Source organism: Notolabrus celidotus, chromosome 4, assembly GCF_009762535.1.
Source record: "Notolabrus celidotus isolate fNotCel1 chromosome 4, fNotCel1.pri, whole genome shotgun sequence".
Lineage (NCBI taxonomy): Eukaryota > Metazoa > Chordata > Actinopteri > Labriformes > Labridae > Notolabrus > Notolabrus celidotus.
The window spans coordinates 21,310,732-21,326,396 of record NC_048275.1 but is presented as its reverse complement, the minus strand read 5'-3'; the positions used below and the strand labels follow the sequence as shown (position 1 = coordinate 21,326,396).

Here is a 15,665-nt window from a genome sequence, read left to right as displayed (position 1 = left end):
TTTTTTATTCAAAGAAGTGAGATGAGTCCAAAGCCTTCAATGAGCCGAGTGAGAGAATGGGACTTCCTTTATGTTTTAAAACTTGTTCAAACAAAATTGGATATGACAATGCAGGGAAACGACAACTATTCCTCAATATTGGTGTCCTTTTTGAAAATATTAATTTTACAGACCGTCTTTTTCTGTATAAAAAACAGAGAGTAATTTTGATTTGATTATCCATTGATGTGTACTCGGTCATTTCTCTCTCTTCCTGTGTCTTCTTAGCTTTTGGACTTCTATCAAACTCCCAAGCGCCTTTTTGTGTCGTTTACGTCCGTGCGTAAAAGGCGAGGTGGTGCCGTGCGCCATCTCCAAACGTCCCTGCCCCGGACAGTTACCAGGCCTCCCTAAAGAGGGCAGTCAAGCATGGGCTTTCTCCTCCACAGTCTCCACAGCTCCCAGCGGCCACAGGCTCAGGAATTCACATTTCACAGCCTCGGATTTTCCAGCCATGGTGGAGAGGCGAAGCAATTAAAACGTCGCCGGGGTTTTTTAAGAGCGTGTCTTTTTCCCTTCTTCTTCTTCTTTAGTGTAAATAGCATTCACTTGGGCAAAGGCAGTAAAAACACAATAGTTGCGCGGTGGAGAGATCGAGAGGGAGAGAAGGGGAGAGTATTGATTTACACGCGCATATTGTTTTGGATAAAACAGACTCTCACTTGTTCGCTGGTGTTAAGAAAAGACATTGAGAAACAGGGCTGCTGTTCGAAATGTATCAATTAGACAAAATTCGCTCGGCTCCTCTCTTCTCGCCTCCTCAGTCGGCTCAGGCTCTGTCCCTTCAAGTGCAGTGTAACCCGGAGACAACATCGGCTGCTGAGCGCTGAGCCCTTTGACTGCGGGCAACAAGGCGTGAGGGAGAACTAATCTTCCCTTTACGTGTTTGTAGAAATTTTAGCTTAATGAATTTTAATGCTTAACGATGATAATTCGCTTTCTTGCCGAGCTCCTCTTCCCCTTCCTCCCCTTCTCCGTGTGTGAGAAAATGACAGCAGAACGCATGCATTAGCTGCACATTATCCACAGCGATGGCAGAAAGGTTGACTTAAGTGCATGTTTCTTTAAGAATAAATGGACCCGTGCTTTATTCAATGGGCATTTGTCTACATGAAAGCACGTTTGTGCCTAATTTAGCTTCACTTGTAGCGACATGTATGTGTTTATATTTCATATCTGCATGTAGGAAGATAATGTGAGACTAGTTCTGAATTCTGTTATTTGAACAAAAAGTATTTATTTACAACACAGATGTACATATATACCCTTCAAAGTAAAAGCATAAGAAACATGACTTGTCTTCAAAGGAATCTTAAAGATGTGCGTAATACATACATGTTTGAAGCTATGGATAATGGATGCATTGATAACCCACTCAAGCACTTATGCACACACACATATACGGTCATTCCCCCTCCCTGTCTCCCGCGCGCGCGTGCGCGCGCGCACACACACACACACACACACACACACACACACACACACACACACACACACACACACACACAAACACTTTTACATTCTCTCCTGTCTGTTGATTAGCATTACATCATCGGGGTAAATAAAAAATGAACGGAGTGGGGTATTAGCGGTGTTCTCCTTTTGCCTCTGTCTCTTTCAGCAACAAGCTCCACCAAACACCAAGGGGAAGAGAATCCATCGGCCATGCATGCGCTCTGCCCTGTGACATGAAACACATCAATAGGACACTTAGATAGACTTTCAGAGGCCCTCACAGACACACATGGAGAAAACAGGAAACAACATGTTTGTGGGACACACTTCTGTCGTTTCCGTTCTCTGATGATTTTTGGTTTCTTTTATGAAGCTCTGTATTATGTTTGAAAATCTGTTTTTCATGTTAGCAATCTTGACCTACATTATATGTCAGCCCTCGTGATCAAATGGGTAATTGTGAAATATAACAGTTGAGTTACAAATAAAAAAACACCTTGACATCCAAAATGTTAGCTTTTCAGACACAGTGTAAAGCTTGATTTATTGTGTTTGGAGTTAATCCGACGAGTTTAAAGAGAGTTTCATGTTTTTTTTTCTACCAATAAAAACCATCCAACCCAAAAGATGAACACATTCAACCGATATGAAATGGTGATAAAACAAAATCACCAGAATTGGGGTACAAGGTGCAGACATGTCAGTAGTAACAGCTGCACCCTGTTTGTACGTGGATGGACTCTATATGTAAAATAAAAGGGAATATGTCTTGCTGTCACACTCCTACCATCCAAATAAAGGTCTGCGACAGACTGATCGAATTGTCAGTTTATTCACTTTTTTTACTTTTAAAAAATGCATCGTGATTCAATGTAGGGAGGGAGCAGGGGGTCAAATCTGATGGAGAGACTGCACACACATAGTGTGGAAAGAAATGAGAAAACAAAGAGAAAAAAGTTCACATCCTTTTTTTAAAAAATCTATTAGAAACAACATAATATGCAGAACAATACAATAGCATTTACAATACTTAAATTCCCAGTTCTTGTGAGAGTCCAGCGTAATTTTACAACAGTATACAGTATATTTTCTTTCTCCACTCGCTTTCCAAACCAGGAGTTGATATAGTTAAACTTTTAATTTCTTTTCTCTTGCTTTCCCTCCTTCCATGTTTCAATCCACTATACTTTTTTAGAGGGCACCTCTTTTGCTTTGTGAGTGTCCTGTCAGATACAGACATTGGCTTCTCCTTGGTCCATTTCCATCATCCCAAAGAGTGAAGTGCTCTTCACAGGAAGTCTCTTATTTGTCAAAGAGTCTAGAATATGTCACCCGGTGCTGCATTCACCGATGGTACAGGCAAAGGACACGGTGTGTCTCTTGTGTCATCAATGCTCGCAATCGCAATCACTTTCCATGGAGGAATCCATGTGAATCCTTGTAGGCAGAGGCAAGGGGGCAGAGTCTAGTGCCCACCAGAGAAGAAACGGGTCTGTCAGGATATGGGGTCATTGGATGAGGTTGGATCTTCTGTGCATCACTGGATACATAGAAAAGTCAAGTACGCAGTCATGGAAGGCTTCCAAGTTGCAGATATCAGCCAAATAAAATGTTGTTGGGTCTTGTAGGCGGTTGGGCAGAGGGGTTACTGTTGTCATCATGAAGTCAAGGAGCCCATTCCCATGCCGTATAGGCCTCCGTGAGACCCATGATCCTCTGGTTTGCTCTCCAGTTCTGAGGAAAGAGGAGATCCAAATGGTTGATTAATGATTAATTTTTCACAGAAAAAAAAGAGAGGTTCAATTTGATGAATAAATTAGGATCTGCTGTGAATGTCAGATTAGAGAAATGGTTTATTTTCACTTTTCACTCAGACAGCATCAGTGTTATAAGACTTTTCACTTCATCCACTAATTACACACGGCTTTGAAAGTCAACCCTGTTGCTGTTAAGACAACAATGTTTTATCTAGATGTAATAATATGTACATGTGGTCACTGTATAAACGGTTACAAATTAAAATCTCCATTGTATTTGAAAAGTCATTCAAATATTAATAAGCTCTCAGCAAACTGGCTTATTGTCTCCACCACTGGGCAAGAAAGCATTTAACTGCAAAATAAACCTGTTGAATGACTTGGATGTCATTAATCATTCATTAAATACGACAATAGATCACACTCGACTTCAGAAAGTAGGCTCTCATGTTACATTTTCAGACCGATGGCACCTGGACATAGCAGGAACTTCTGATGAGGCTCCAGAGGAGGAGGAGCACATCGTGTGGCAACTACTGTAAACACAACATGGTGCTAATCTGGGTCAGGATACAGTCACAAACCTGCCCTTTACTAATACTGTGTGGATGTACTGGAGAGACAGAGTTGGAGAGAAAGAGAAGACTGTTGCAGGGTTTAGTGAGTTAATCCTACACCCTCAGTAATGCTACTTTAACAGGAGGAGAGGACTTAGCGACCAAACACACACGATCGACTTGAAGTGATATTGAGGTTCAGTACTTAACATTTCCTGGATAATCAGTTTAACTTGACTACAAGGAAACTCAAAATTAGACTTTGATTTGTCCTTTGATCATTTCCAGTCAGCATTGACAGCACAAGTAAAACTCTTCCACGTCAGTATTAACGTGATGTGCAATTCAATCCTTCTTTAAAATATCCTTTTGGCTCCCTTTCCTTAACTGCCTGTTAGGTCTGTTTCACATGACCAATCAACCAAAACCCCGAAAAGTGATTCAACCTGCTGCATGTCATCAATCCCTTCCACACAATGAAAAATTACATAAAGAAATCCATCCTAACCCTCTTCTCACCCTACATTTCTCTCTTTAAAGCCCAACAATAGCCGCCATCCATCTCTGCAGGTGGAAAGTCACCACTGAGAAGCCGACGCCATTGTTGTCAAAACCAAAGAGAAGTGGCAAAGCTTGCGGCCGCCCGTCACCTGAGAGAGCCCCGGGCCCCTCCACGTGTTCGCCACATACACAAGAGAGCAACTACAGCCAAAACACAAAAGCCCGGGCAGGGAAAAGGACAATGAGGTGAAGCGGGAGGAGGACAACAGAGGAGCTAACACATTTGTTAAACCCCTCATCCATCAGATGTCACCTGGGCTACTGAGGAGAGTGGGTTTGACTTGCGTGAGGGAAGGGTGAGCTGTTATGTGAGCAAGCTTCAATTAGCTTCCTTTCAGTGGGTGAGTTGGTAGGGGCTTGCACATATTTCTGAACCTAATGGCATCAAACCTGTGACATTTCTTTTTGGAACATCACTTGTGGCACTACGGCAAGGCAAACTATTAGCAATACTAGCTTAAATACTGGGCAGATCATGCTCATGCTTAGAGCAATCATTCATCGATCATTCGGGGGCAAAAAGTCACAATTCGATTGACATGTAACACCAACGTAATGATCATTTTCCAAGAATATCCAGGTTTTTTTTTTTAAATCATGGTTGTTCTTTTGGTTAGTTTGTTTGTGGCTCTTGCCTAACCCTGATTAACAGGACTGTCCTGATTACTGAGGAAAATCATTGTAAAGGTCCTGATAAACACAATGCGTGCTTGAAAGAGCACACGTTGCTAATAAGGTTTTTCACTTAATAAGCCAATCAATACATTGAGCTGTAGGCCTCCTTTCTTAAACTCTAAGGGGGATCCCAGAGGGGCCAAATCAACAGGGACACACATTCACATGGACAATACCAGGGTGCATGAAATCCCCATCGGGACCTGTTTTTTCCAATGTTCGTTAATAGTAAAAGTTCATCCACCAGAAAAAGAAGTTGAGGGTGGGGGGTGACAGTGGGAGGGAGTGTGGTAGTGGGGGGCTAGGGGAGGGATCTTGACCCCTCAGCAGAAGGTTAACAAATTTGCGCTTAATGATTGGAGCAGGGAATCCTGGGACAAAGGGTCTCCAGCCGAGATTGGCAGCAAAGGGGTTACAGGCAGCGTTCACTCGAGCGTTCTACCCGACATTTTAGGAAAAAAAGCTGAGAGCGGGGAGGGCCAGAGAAAATTCCATACGCTCTGCGACATAATTAATTCTTCCACCCTGTGATAACTATTGTCCTGAATCTGGAAATCACAGTTTTTCAGTGGGCCACCCCTGGCTAATTCCGTGGAAGAAGGGAAAGCAGGAAAAGAGGGGAAGAAGGGGAAAGGGGGTAAGGGTCATCCGAGAGTCATTCTGGTCCGCTATCAAAGGCTCGGCTCGCTTCCGCTTCACTTGCCGGGCTTCATCTCTGCTGACAGGTGTATTGTTTCGCAAGGGGATCTAAGCTCTGTAATCATCATTGGGTGGAAAGCATAACGCTTTTCACTGAGCACGACTAATTGGCTTTAGTTTTAACTAATGTTGCAGTGTGACTGCTAGGCACACCTTCTGTATCAAGGCTCAGCACTCCTCGGCACAATAACTGCTCAATTTAGCCCTGCGGTAACAAAACCTCAACTCTGCTAATGAAAATTGCTTATAAAATATAATGAACTTGTGCTCTCTTAATCAAATAGGATAACCATTTACCCCACTCCTATAATAACCTATTAATTTAATTGGTCATGAAAGAATATAACACATCGCTTACATTTAATTGACCTAGAAAGGAAAGTAAGAGTTTTTGACAGAGACATGCTAGCAGCTAGAAACTGCTAACTAATGAAGCTGTACAGAACAGCTTGCCAATAGGTGGAGTAGACATATTTCTGTCACTATATCTCAAAGCTTCTATCTTCTTCCCTCATCCTTCCATCCTTTTTTCCTCCTTTAACACCTCACCCTCCCTCTTTGTCATTTACACTTCTCTCACTTGCCATCTCTTCATTTGCCCCTCCCTCTTTCTGTATACCCTTCTCTCTCCCTCTCTCTCTCGCTCTCTCTCTCTCTCTCTCTCTCTCTCTCTCTCTCTCTCTCTCTCTCTCTCTCTCTCTCTCTCTCTCTCTTGCTCTCTCTCTCGCTCTCTCTCGCTCTCTTTTTCCTCTGCTGTCTGCTCATCTTCTCTGTGCTTTGCCCGTCTCGCAGAGGATTCCTCTGGTGGCCCAATTACGAGATTCAGCAGGCAAATTGAGGCTGTTTAAAGCAAGGTCTGCTGGGAAGGCTAGCAGCTGCTGGAAAGAGGCAGCTTGGACACGGAGAACCAGCCCTCATGTTTACACACTCGCACACATAAACACAGATACACAGACACAGACACACACACACACACACACACACACACAGACACACACACACACACACACACACACACACACACACACACACACACACACACACACACGTTTCATTCTGAAAGCACAGCCTTTCTATTACCATGTCTCCCTGCATTTCAGACCTGAAAGATGCCATTGGACATGAGATGTTCTGTCTTTGCTTTGGTTGTTGTGGACATTGGTGATAGAAACAAGGGTGGCATATTTTCATCATGGCATGCACACACACAAACACACACATTCTGTGGAGGGTTAATGGTCTCTATTTTTGTAAACTGAATAAGTCAAATCCATTGGTCACACCTCTGGTGATGGCATATTTAATTTGGATCTAGTCAATTAGGCCCAGCTAAGCTCCATACCCTGCTGGCTACCTCCTCCATTTTGCACTAGTTTGTGTCCCCTCCCTGTGCCAGGAGTAATCCTATTACCATACACACACATGCACATACACACATACACATTTATACAGACACACACTTTTGTGCTTGTGCACACACACACCCACACATGGGCAAACACATGTATTTCACATATAAATCTTTGTATGTTGTATACACACACATGTTCACACACATATGGTGTTCAAACACACTAATTCACACAAACACTAAACAATGATATCTCACAACAATTGGACCCCTAGCCACTTTTTATACACACTGTGCACTGTGACAACACCAAGCTAGTATACATCCAGAATTATGTGGGAGTGTATTTGGCCCTGGGGCAAAGAGAGAGAGAGAGGGGGGGGGGGGAGGTGAGAGAAATAGAGTGTGTGTGTGTGTGTGTGAGTGAGTGAGTGAGTGAGTGAGTGAGTGAGTGAGTGAGTGAGTGAGTGAGTGAGTGAGTGAGTGAGTGAGAGAGAGAGAGAGAGAGAGAGAGAGAGAGAGAGAGAGAGAGAGAGGCTGACAGTGAGAAAAACCATAAAGAGACAGAGCTAGCATTAGTGGGACAGAGACAGAAAAAGAGAGAGAGAGGGCGAGAAAGATGGGAGGGGGATCTTCTAGCTGTTTAGTGTGTGTATTAATGTGGCTCATGCATCAACAGCAACCCGGCAGATTTATGACACTTAAGGGGCGCTCACTTGCCTCTCTCTTTCTCTCTCGGTCTCTCTCTCTCTCTATCTCTCTCTCTCCTTCTCCTTGCACCAACGAATGCTGCTTACATTTTTGCCAATCAGTCTGTTGCCATGGCAACGTCCTACCTGCCCCCCCCCCCCCCCCCCCCCCAGCCCCCCTGTCCCGACCCATCCCTGCCTTCTTTCAGTCTCATCAAAACTCTCCTCCTTTTCCTCCACTTTACCCCATTTGACCTCTTACTTTCTCCATCCACTGGCACACACACACACACACACACACACCTACACACACACACACACACACACACACACACACACACACACACACACACACACACACACACACACACACACACACACACACACACACAAATCTTGAACAATGATTAAATAAAAAACGTGATTATCAAACTAGTACAGACATTTTAAAACTTACATTTCTCAAACATTCAACAGAGATTGTGTCATTGGCTGACTTTGCTGTGCTAATTGTTGTGTTTATACAGTATTACATTTATTTGTACACATGCATCTGTACTGTTTTCTCTCTCCTCTCTTCCTCTCTTTCTTTTTTCCCTCCACCCTTAAAAGTGTCTCTCCTCCCAGATATGCAGGATGTTTAGTTGTGTGTTGCTATTGGATATGCGACAGAGCAAAGCAGCTACACACACTCACACTCAGATACACACATTTCATACACAGAGTTACAAGGTTGTGATCAAAGGTTCTTATCACTAGAGCGAGGGCGGGACAGTTACAGAGAGAATAACAGAGAAAAATCAGCTTTGGAAGAACAACAATGTGTTTGAAATGAAAAGGGAAAAAAATGGAGGAGAGCCATATGCCAAACAAGACTTAAACTATTGAAATCAAGCTTCATTTTTATATATTTTAGATCACTGAGTCTATTATTGGTCCCATTTTTATGAACATGAATACCCAGAATCCAGATAAACACCACCCGGTTCTGCACTAAAGCTGAATCTGAATAATGTGGCGTGTTTGGTCTGAGACCACCATTAAATATTAAGAATGCTTATAAATCTGCAAATGTAGGCAAGTCTGTGTCCATGTGTACTTACATCATCCTTTGTGTTGCGATTGGTTGGACAGGGGCGGGGCTACATGTAGTGCCACTGACCTTCCATGCCCATGTTCATGCCCATGCCACCCATGGGTCCTGAGAAACAGATGTGGGATTTCAATTAATGAACAGTTGAAGATGTAGTGCGTCTTTGCAATGTCAAAAAAGTGAAGACATTTTTCGGTCTTTGCAATAAAGTTTAACCAGGAAAATGTTTGCAAACTGAAACACTGAGCTAAATGCCAGAGATGGGTTTTTTTCTGAGAAACTAAACCTGACAGACAACATGGCAGAGGAGTGGACTGGTTTTAATCTGGCAGGGCGGGGTAGATGTGAGGGGGGTTAAGTAGCCTTGCAGTTTATCCAAACCTGCTGACTTTGAGTGGAGGGTGAGATAGGGTTAGAGACTTGAGAGAATCCTAGAAAACAGGGGATAGAGGAGAGGAGGAGAGGAGCTTAAGGACAAACTCTGGGATTAGACCTGATGGCGTGAGAGAGAGGGACCGAGAGCTGAGAGGGAGTGGGAGCGCAGGAGGAGGGAGATGCTTGTGTAATGTGATTGACCACACCTGTTCTGGTTTGTGTACGCCGATGGGGGGGGGGGGGGGGTGTACAGTATGTGTGTATCTTTGTCACTGGGTTTGAGGGTGTACATTACAGCCCAGATTACACTTAAAGCACCAAAATGACAGATGCTGCAAAACACTTAGGAATACTGAGTAAAGCTGAAAAGGGAGAGTAAGAATGTGAGTGAGGAAAAAAAAGGATGAATCAGATGAGACAGGAGTAAAATAGAAGGATGATGAGCCATGATTCAATAATGGGGGGGGAAGGAGGACAGTGAGGAAAGAAAGCAAAGACACAGAGAAGGAAAGAAAGGGACAGACACGCAGAGAAAGCCTTACCAGGTGGTCTGATTCCCATGTGCTGCTGACCGTCCATGACGAAGCCCCCCATCGGCTGGCCATCTGGATTGTAGGGAGCTCCTTGACTTACTGTGGATGGAGGGAGGAGACAGAGGGGGGAGGGAGGGGACGGAGTGGTCAATTAGTGCTTTTAATTAAGGCTCAGTGGCCGAAGCGGGATCATCTGTTGGCCGGTGCACGCACAGGGAGCCGCCGTTGTTCTTTCAACGTCACTGCGCTCCGTGTCTGTGCAGCCGGCTCGGCACTGTAAGCCCCGGGTTGACTTTAATACGTCTAAACGCTCTAATAGGGATTGGACAACACACACGATGGTGCACCTAAGTCACACAAAGATATCTGTTTGGAAACTGGGCGAAAACCTAGATTGCATGAACTCTGTATTTAAGTGGAAAAAAGTTTTTTTCATCAAAATGACAAGCCCTCTGTGGTTTCAAAGGAAACCAAGGACCTAACTTTTCAAGTTTACATTATTGTTCTTACAGTAGCTCCATCTCCGGTCTTTATTTTGTCTTATTTAACTGTTGAACAATTTATCAATTTGTTATATCTTATTGATTATACTGTTTTGAACTGAGTCTTGAAAAAGGTATGTGAAGTATTTTAGGCTGTATGTTTGAATAAAAGGTGATAAACTAGGGGTTAGTTTTATGTCACAACTTAACATAAAGTGTTTCCTCTCCTTTCGAGGCTGTCACGTCATCATTGCTGTTTTATTCAAATGCAAAATAAAAGTTTAAAACCAATCTCTGGCACCTTTGATACTCATGAAAATGACACTAACACACCTAACATTGTTACACTTTTAACATTAGTTCTGCTCCTGAAAATGCATGATCAAAAACATGATCAAAAGAACAAAATGAGCACCAGGTCAGCGCTCTGAAAAGGTCAGCTCATTCTTACTAAGTGGTCTCAGAATGTGCTCCCATACCTAAATGCTTTATCTAATAAATACTGCCTTTAACTGAGCAGCGAGGCTAAGTGAAACCTGATAGACTTCTTATTTTTCGCTGCCCTCCATTGTTCTGCGCTCATAGAAATCCACTTACCTTCGATTCAGGCTGTTTGGGGGTCAGTCAAGCAAAAGCAAGAACTCAGCCCCACTGAATGCCTTTGAACTTTACTGCGCCCCTAATGCCACCCTGACCTTTGACCCCTATTACAGGTAATAAAGTTTACAGCAGTCCAAACCAAGCCATGCACCAGGGGGACCGCTTACTCGCTCCCCTCACTCCCCTTGCTCACTGAAACAGCCACAAATAGGGTTGAGGAGGGGGAGGGGGCGGGGGGTTCAGAAGTAAGGGGGGTAAAAACAGGTCTGGAGCCAAGAAGCCAAACAACGGTCACCCAAAAAAAGAAATGGGTGTCGCTCACTTTATGTTTTGGTTTGAGCCAGGGGGAGGGGATTTTTTTTCTTTGCTTGACTGGCTCAAGAAAGAGAGGAAGGAGTTAAAAGCAAACTTTACTGAGAACACAGCTAGTTTTGTTTACAGACTAGAATAAACAAAGCCACTCATCATTAACTCAATTTCAGCCATATTATTATTTTTCATAATTAATAAATAGTTTCTCACCCCACATCAAAGTTGATTAATGGTTGATGTTAATGTTTTAACACTTTGGTTTTTTATTTTAGTGGTCAGTTTTAAGGACACAGATGGGGAAACCCCCTGCAGGATTTGGACATTCCAGAATGAGGGGCATCAGTCCTGTATTTACCAGCCAAGGGGCCTCCGGGTGCATGGAGTGTGGACGGCTTTCGCCTGCGAGACTTGAATACAGTAACTAGAGGAGACTTGCCTGCACGGTTTGACTGGTCGATCATGGGTTGCACTATTCTCCTCCTGGCATTAATGAACCTGCAGAAGATGACAGAAGAGAGGATGGAAGGAAAGGGATGAGAAGAAAGAGATACAGAAACAGTCAGTGTATTTCTCAAGACAAGATGAGGAAAAAATGCTGACTAAAACATTAGAAATCTTGGCACACAGCGCAAAAACAAAAACATTGCCAAACCAGAGTCTTTCTCTTAGTAAACCATAATAGTTATGTGGAGAAATTATTCTCCTCAGAGCAACTCTCAGCCTAGGAAAAGCCCAAAACGAGTCGCTGCAGAAGTTAAATCTTAACAGCCCTGACAACCAAGGAAGTTGTCTCTGAAAATTCAGAAGTTCCTGACTTGTACAAACTCGCATAGCATCGGCTTACGCATAGTCACATCAGCCTGAAAACACTGGGGTCTTTGTGGGGCGAGGCTCAGCCGGGATTTTCACTCTGCCTGTTTGAAACATGTCGACCCATCTCACTTTGTTGGAGACGTTCCACCTCACGGCGGGCTGAGATTGCTGACTGTTAAACACACTTGGCTTGGAGCTTGGCGGCGGTGTGGGAAGTGTTTGCTGACAGAAACATGTCATGTTGCCACTGGTGAGAGGCATTGTTTTTGGGTGATACTCTGCTAAAACAGGTGACCATGTGTTACTCTGTGACAGCAGGAGCTTTTTTTAGTGCCTGTGTTTTCACAGGAGCAGAAGAACACATAAAGCCGGGGACAACCTCTTATTTACCCTGTGACCTCCTATAAAAGCACACTACTTATTGTGCACACAGTTACTCATATTCAAATCTGCACACACACTTTTTAAAATCCCTCTCTCCCTTCTCTTACGTCCATTCACACACATCCACATCCACACCTACACACACACACGCACACACACACACACAGGCAGCGCTCTGGCTTTGCTCAGCCTAACCCCTTGTGAAATGACCCTGTGACCTGTAATGACCCCAGGGAGAGAGGGCTCTTGGGGCTTCTGACTTGATTTATGTGTTCCTGCTGTTGCCCCACTGGACACTTCCATTTCATCTCTGAAAAAAGGGGGCAGCATCAGATGAACTTTAAAAGGAAACAATAGTCGTTCAATGCTTCTGAAGCTGCAGAAAGAAGTGTTTAAGAGATCTAGAGAAGGAGGGGAGGAGGAGGAGGAGGAGGATAAGGAGGAGGAGGAGGAGGAGGAGGAGGAGGAGAAACAAAAGGACACTAGCTGGTGCTTCTGTTTGACCCCTAATTAGTGAATGGAACCCTCTTGCTTTTTAACTCTTTAATATTTGTTCTTTAACTGCTTTATGGCACTCGTCCTTTTCTGTCTGTCCGCTATCTATCCTGAATCACCTTCTAAAGACTGAGCTGCAGGGAAATGAGATATTGCAGAGCAGTGGACACAGATTATCAAAAGAACAGAAAAAATATCAGCCACAAGATTGATTGCCTTTCTTTATCTTTTTTTAATGTTTATACCTCATATCCGCTTGAGATTTTTTAAAAATGTATTATGATCCTGGAGCCTTCTGTTAAAATGAAAAACATAAAAATGACCTCGTCCACCTTTGTGCTCCACACTTTTGCAATTTTGTTCACATTTTGTTACAAAAAAAGCATGTTTGAGTGGAATTTGAGGGGGAGACAGAAACAGAAAGCGCTGAGGAGGAATGCAAGAATGCACTGACATGGCAGAGCACCATCAAATGAGGGAACGTCTGGAGTTTTATCACCAACACCCTCTCCTCCCTCCCTTCCTACACCCTGTTTTGCTGGGGGAGATATGGAAGGAGGAGTGAGGAGGGAGAGAGGGCAAGGAGGGTTGAGGAGGCCTTAGCATTCCTTTAGCTCTCCTCTCCTCTCCTCTCCTCTCCTCTCCTCTCCTCTCCTCTCCTCTCCTCTCCTCTCCGGACCCTATACAGAGGGAGAGGTCAAATTGAGGCCAGTGCTGGCTAACTGTTGACCTTACCTTCTCTTCACCTCATCTGTCATTGCAGTCTCCTTGCCTCCACTTTTATTTCCTTCTTTTTTATTTTGACTTCTGTTTCATTCTACCTCCTGCAAAAATATAAAAGCACTGATGCAATAAAGGAGGTTGTTTTGGCAATAGGTGTGCACTGCTTGGAAAGTCAAGCATTTGTTCTTGGTACAATCGGCTCAGGGAGGAATGTAACAGACTCATAACTCAATGTGACCTCCCAGAAATATGGCACCAGTGCTTATTTACTCTGAGGATTAAAGAGACTATGTATCAGAGAAGTAATAATCCTACTATCACTGCTACTGCTGCCAACATTATAACCAGAGAAACTTCAGCGACTCTGCCTTGGTCCCTCTCTCTATCTATTTCCTTCTCCTGCTTACTCCCTCCTTATCATTCCTTCCCTGTATGGTGGAAACTAGTGGTCCACCTCCCAGTGACAAATCCATACTCCAACCCCCTCCCTCCTTGTGAAAAAAACTCTCGCCGGTTTCCTGTCCCCGTCGTCCCCATATCTGAGGCCAGATGCACCATGGGGGCTGGAACAAAGGATAAAATGCCTCTCATAATAGCAGCCAAGGGAACGGAGCGATGGAGAGCAGGAGGACGGGAGGGAAGGAGGAGTGAGAGAGAGGGAGAAAAAAAAAAGGCAAGGGGCTCTGGTCTGCAAACCAGACACTCTTGCTGTGACCGTTAATAAGCTGACGGAGAGAAAGACTGTGACACAGGGAGAGAAAAATAGGGTGGGAATCAAGAGGAAGCACATGAGAAAGAAAAAAGTTAAAGAGATAAAAAGTGATAGAGAAACAGCATAGAAAAAGAGAAGGGGAGAGCTCTTCTATTAGGGGGAGTGAGGCTTCACCTTTGCACGACCCCTGGGTGCTATAGGGCCAGTGTTTATGGCCTGTTCATTCCCCTGCCTCCCATCACAACACAATGAGCTGTACTATTCAGCCCCGCTCAGAGCAACAATAGCTGGGCTATTTTGGCGTGACACACCACTGGTGGTACGTCTAAATTTGGGCAAAAACACACCAAAAAAGTAGCAAGAGGAAAGGAAATGACTAGGAATAAAATGTGGCCTTGTGTAGTTTAGGGAAATCCAGCATGGTGGGAAAACAGCTTTGGGTGTTAGTTTGATTCCAACGTACACACATACTTGACATTTGCATGCACCCCTGGTGTAAAGTGGTTCAGAAGTTACATTATTCCACAACTGAAGTCTGGTATAAAGTCATTCAACGGAACTGGGTGAATTTCCATCTTTGTTGTTGCACCTCTCATCTATTTCTCCTTCTGAGATTGCTTATGTCTGGATTACCCCTCCCACCCTTCTCCCTCCTTCTCTGGAAAGAGTGGAACTGATTGCGACGGCGTCTGCCAAGCCCTTGCTAATGTCCTATTCTCATTACACCCGAGACACACACACATACACTCAGACGCACACAGGCACAGTGAGCGGAGGCAGCCGCACACAGGTGTACACGAAGCACACGTGAAATGCCCAATTAAAAGCAAGAAATTGTCTTTTTCATCAGCTGCCTTTGTTGCGTGACCAATTAGGGGATAATTTAATAACGAGCGGTGGAAAGATGCAGATTGGATATACAAAAGGTTACTGTGCAAGCTCGTTCATTTAAATTCATGTGGAGTTCTCAGATTCTGTGGCACACATACCCACACAAACACACACTCATCTCCTGAGCCCACTACCAATATTATATTAGTAATATGAGACACACTCAAACACACAAATGTGCACATGCACATATATACACATGTCCTCTGCACTCACTACCGATATTACATTAGTAATCTGAGAAAATGTGCACACCTCAAATTTAGACACAAAACTTGATATCCCAGCATTACACACACACACACATTCGCATGAAGACAGGGCCCTGATATCACTCCACGCTGACAAGGGTATACATACATATTCAAATGTGAGAGCTGCTTAAAATAACAGTATAACCACACACTCCTCCTGGCTGCCAATCAATATGATTTAAAAGCACTAAAAAGAAAGCAAGCTCTGACAGGTT

At 43.9% G+C, this 15,665-nt stretch overlaps 1 protein-coding gene across 2 annotated transcripts in view; it reads right to left on the bottom strand.

The window, feature by feature from the left end:
• Positions 1 to 1,254: 1,254 nt before the first annotated feature.
• The window catches only part of meis1b (Meis homeobox 1 b), an 80,436-nt gene continuing 66,025 nt past the window's right edge, over positions 1,255 to 15,665 (bottom strand). The window contains exons 10-13 of one of the 2 annotated variants that reach the window (XM_034682407.1): positions 11,615 to 11,673; positions 9,794 to 9,883; positions 8,887 to 8,984; positions 2,308 to 3,228 (exon numbers count right to left, since the gene is read on the bottom strand). In XM_034682407.1, coding sequence (XP_034538298.1) covers positions 8,926 to 8,984; positions 9,794 to 9,883; positions 11,615 to 11,673 — 208 coding nt within the window. In that variant the 3' untranslated portion in view covers positions 2,308 to 3,228; positions 8,887 to 8,925. Of the gene's footprint in view, positions 3,229 to 8,886; positions 8,985 to 9,793; positions 11,674 to 15,665 lie in introns of both variants that reach the window. The other variant, XR_004631082.1, reaches the window with a different exon arrangement.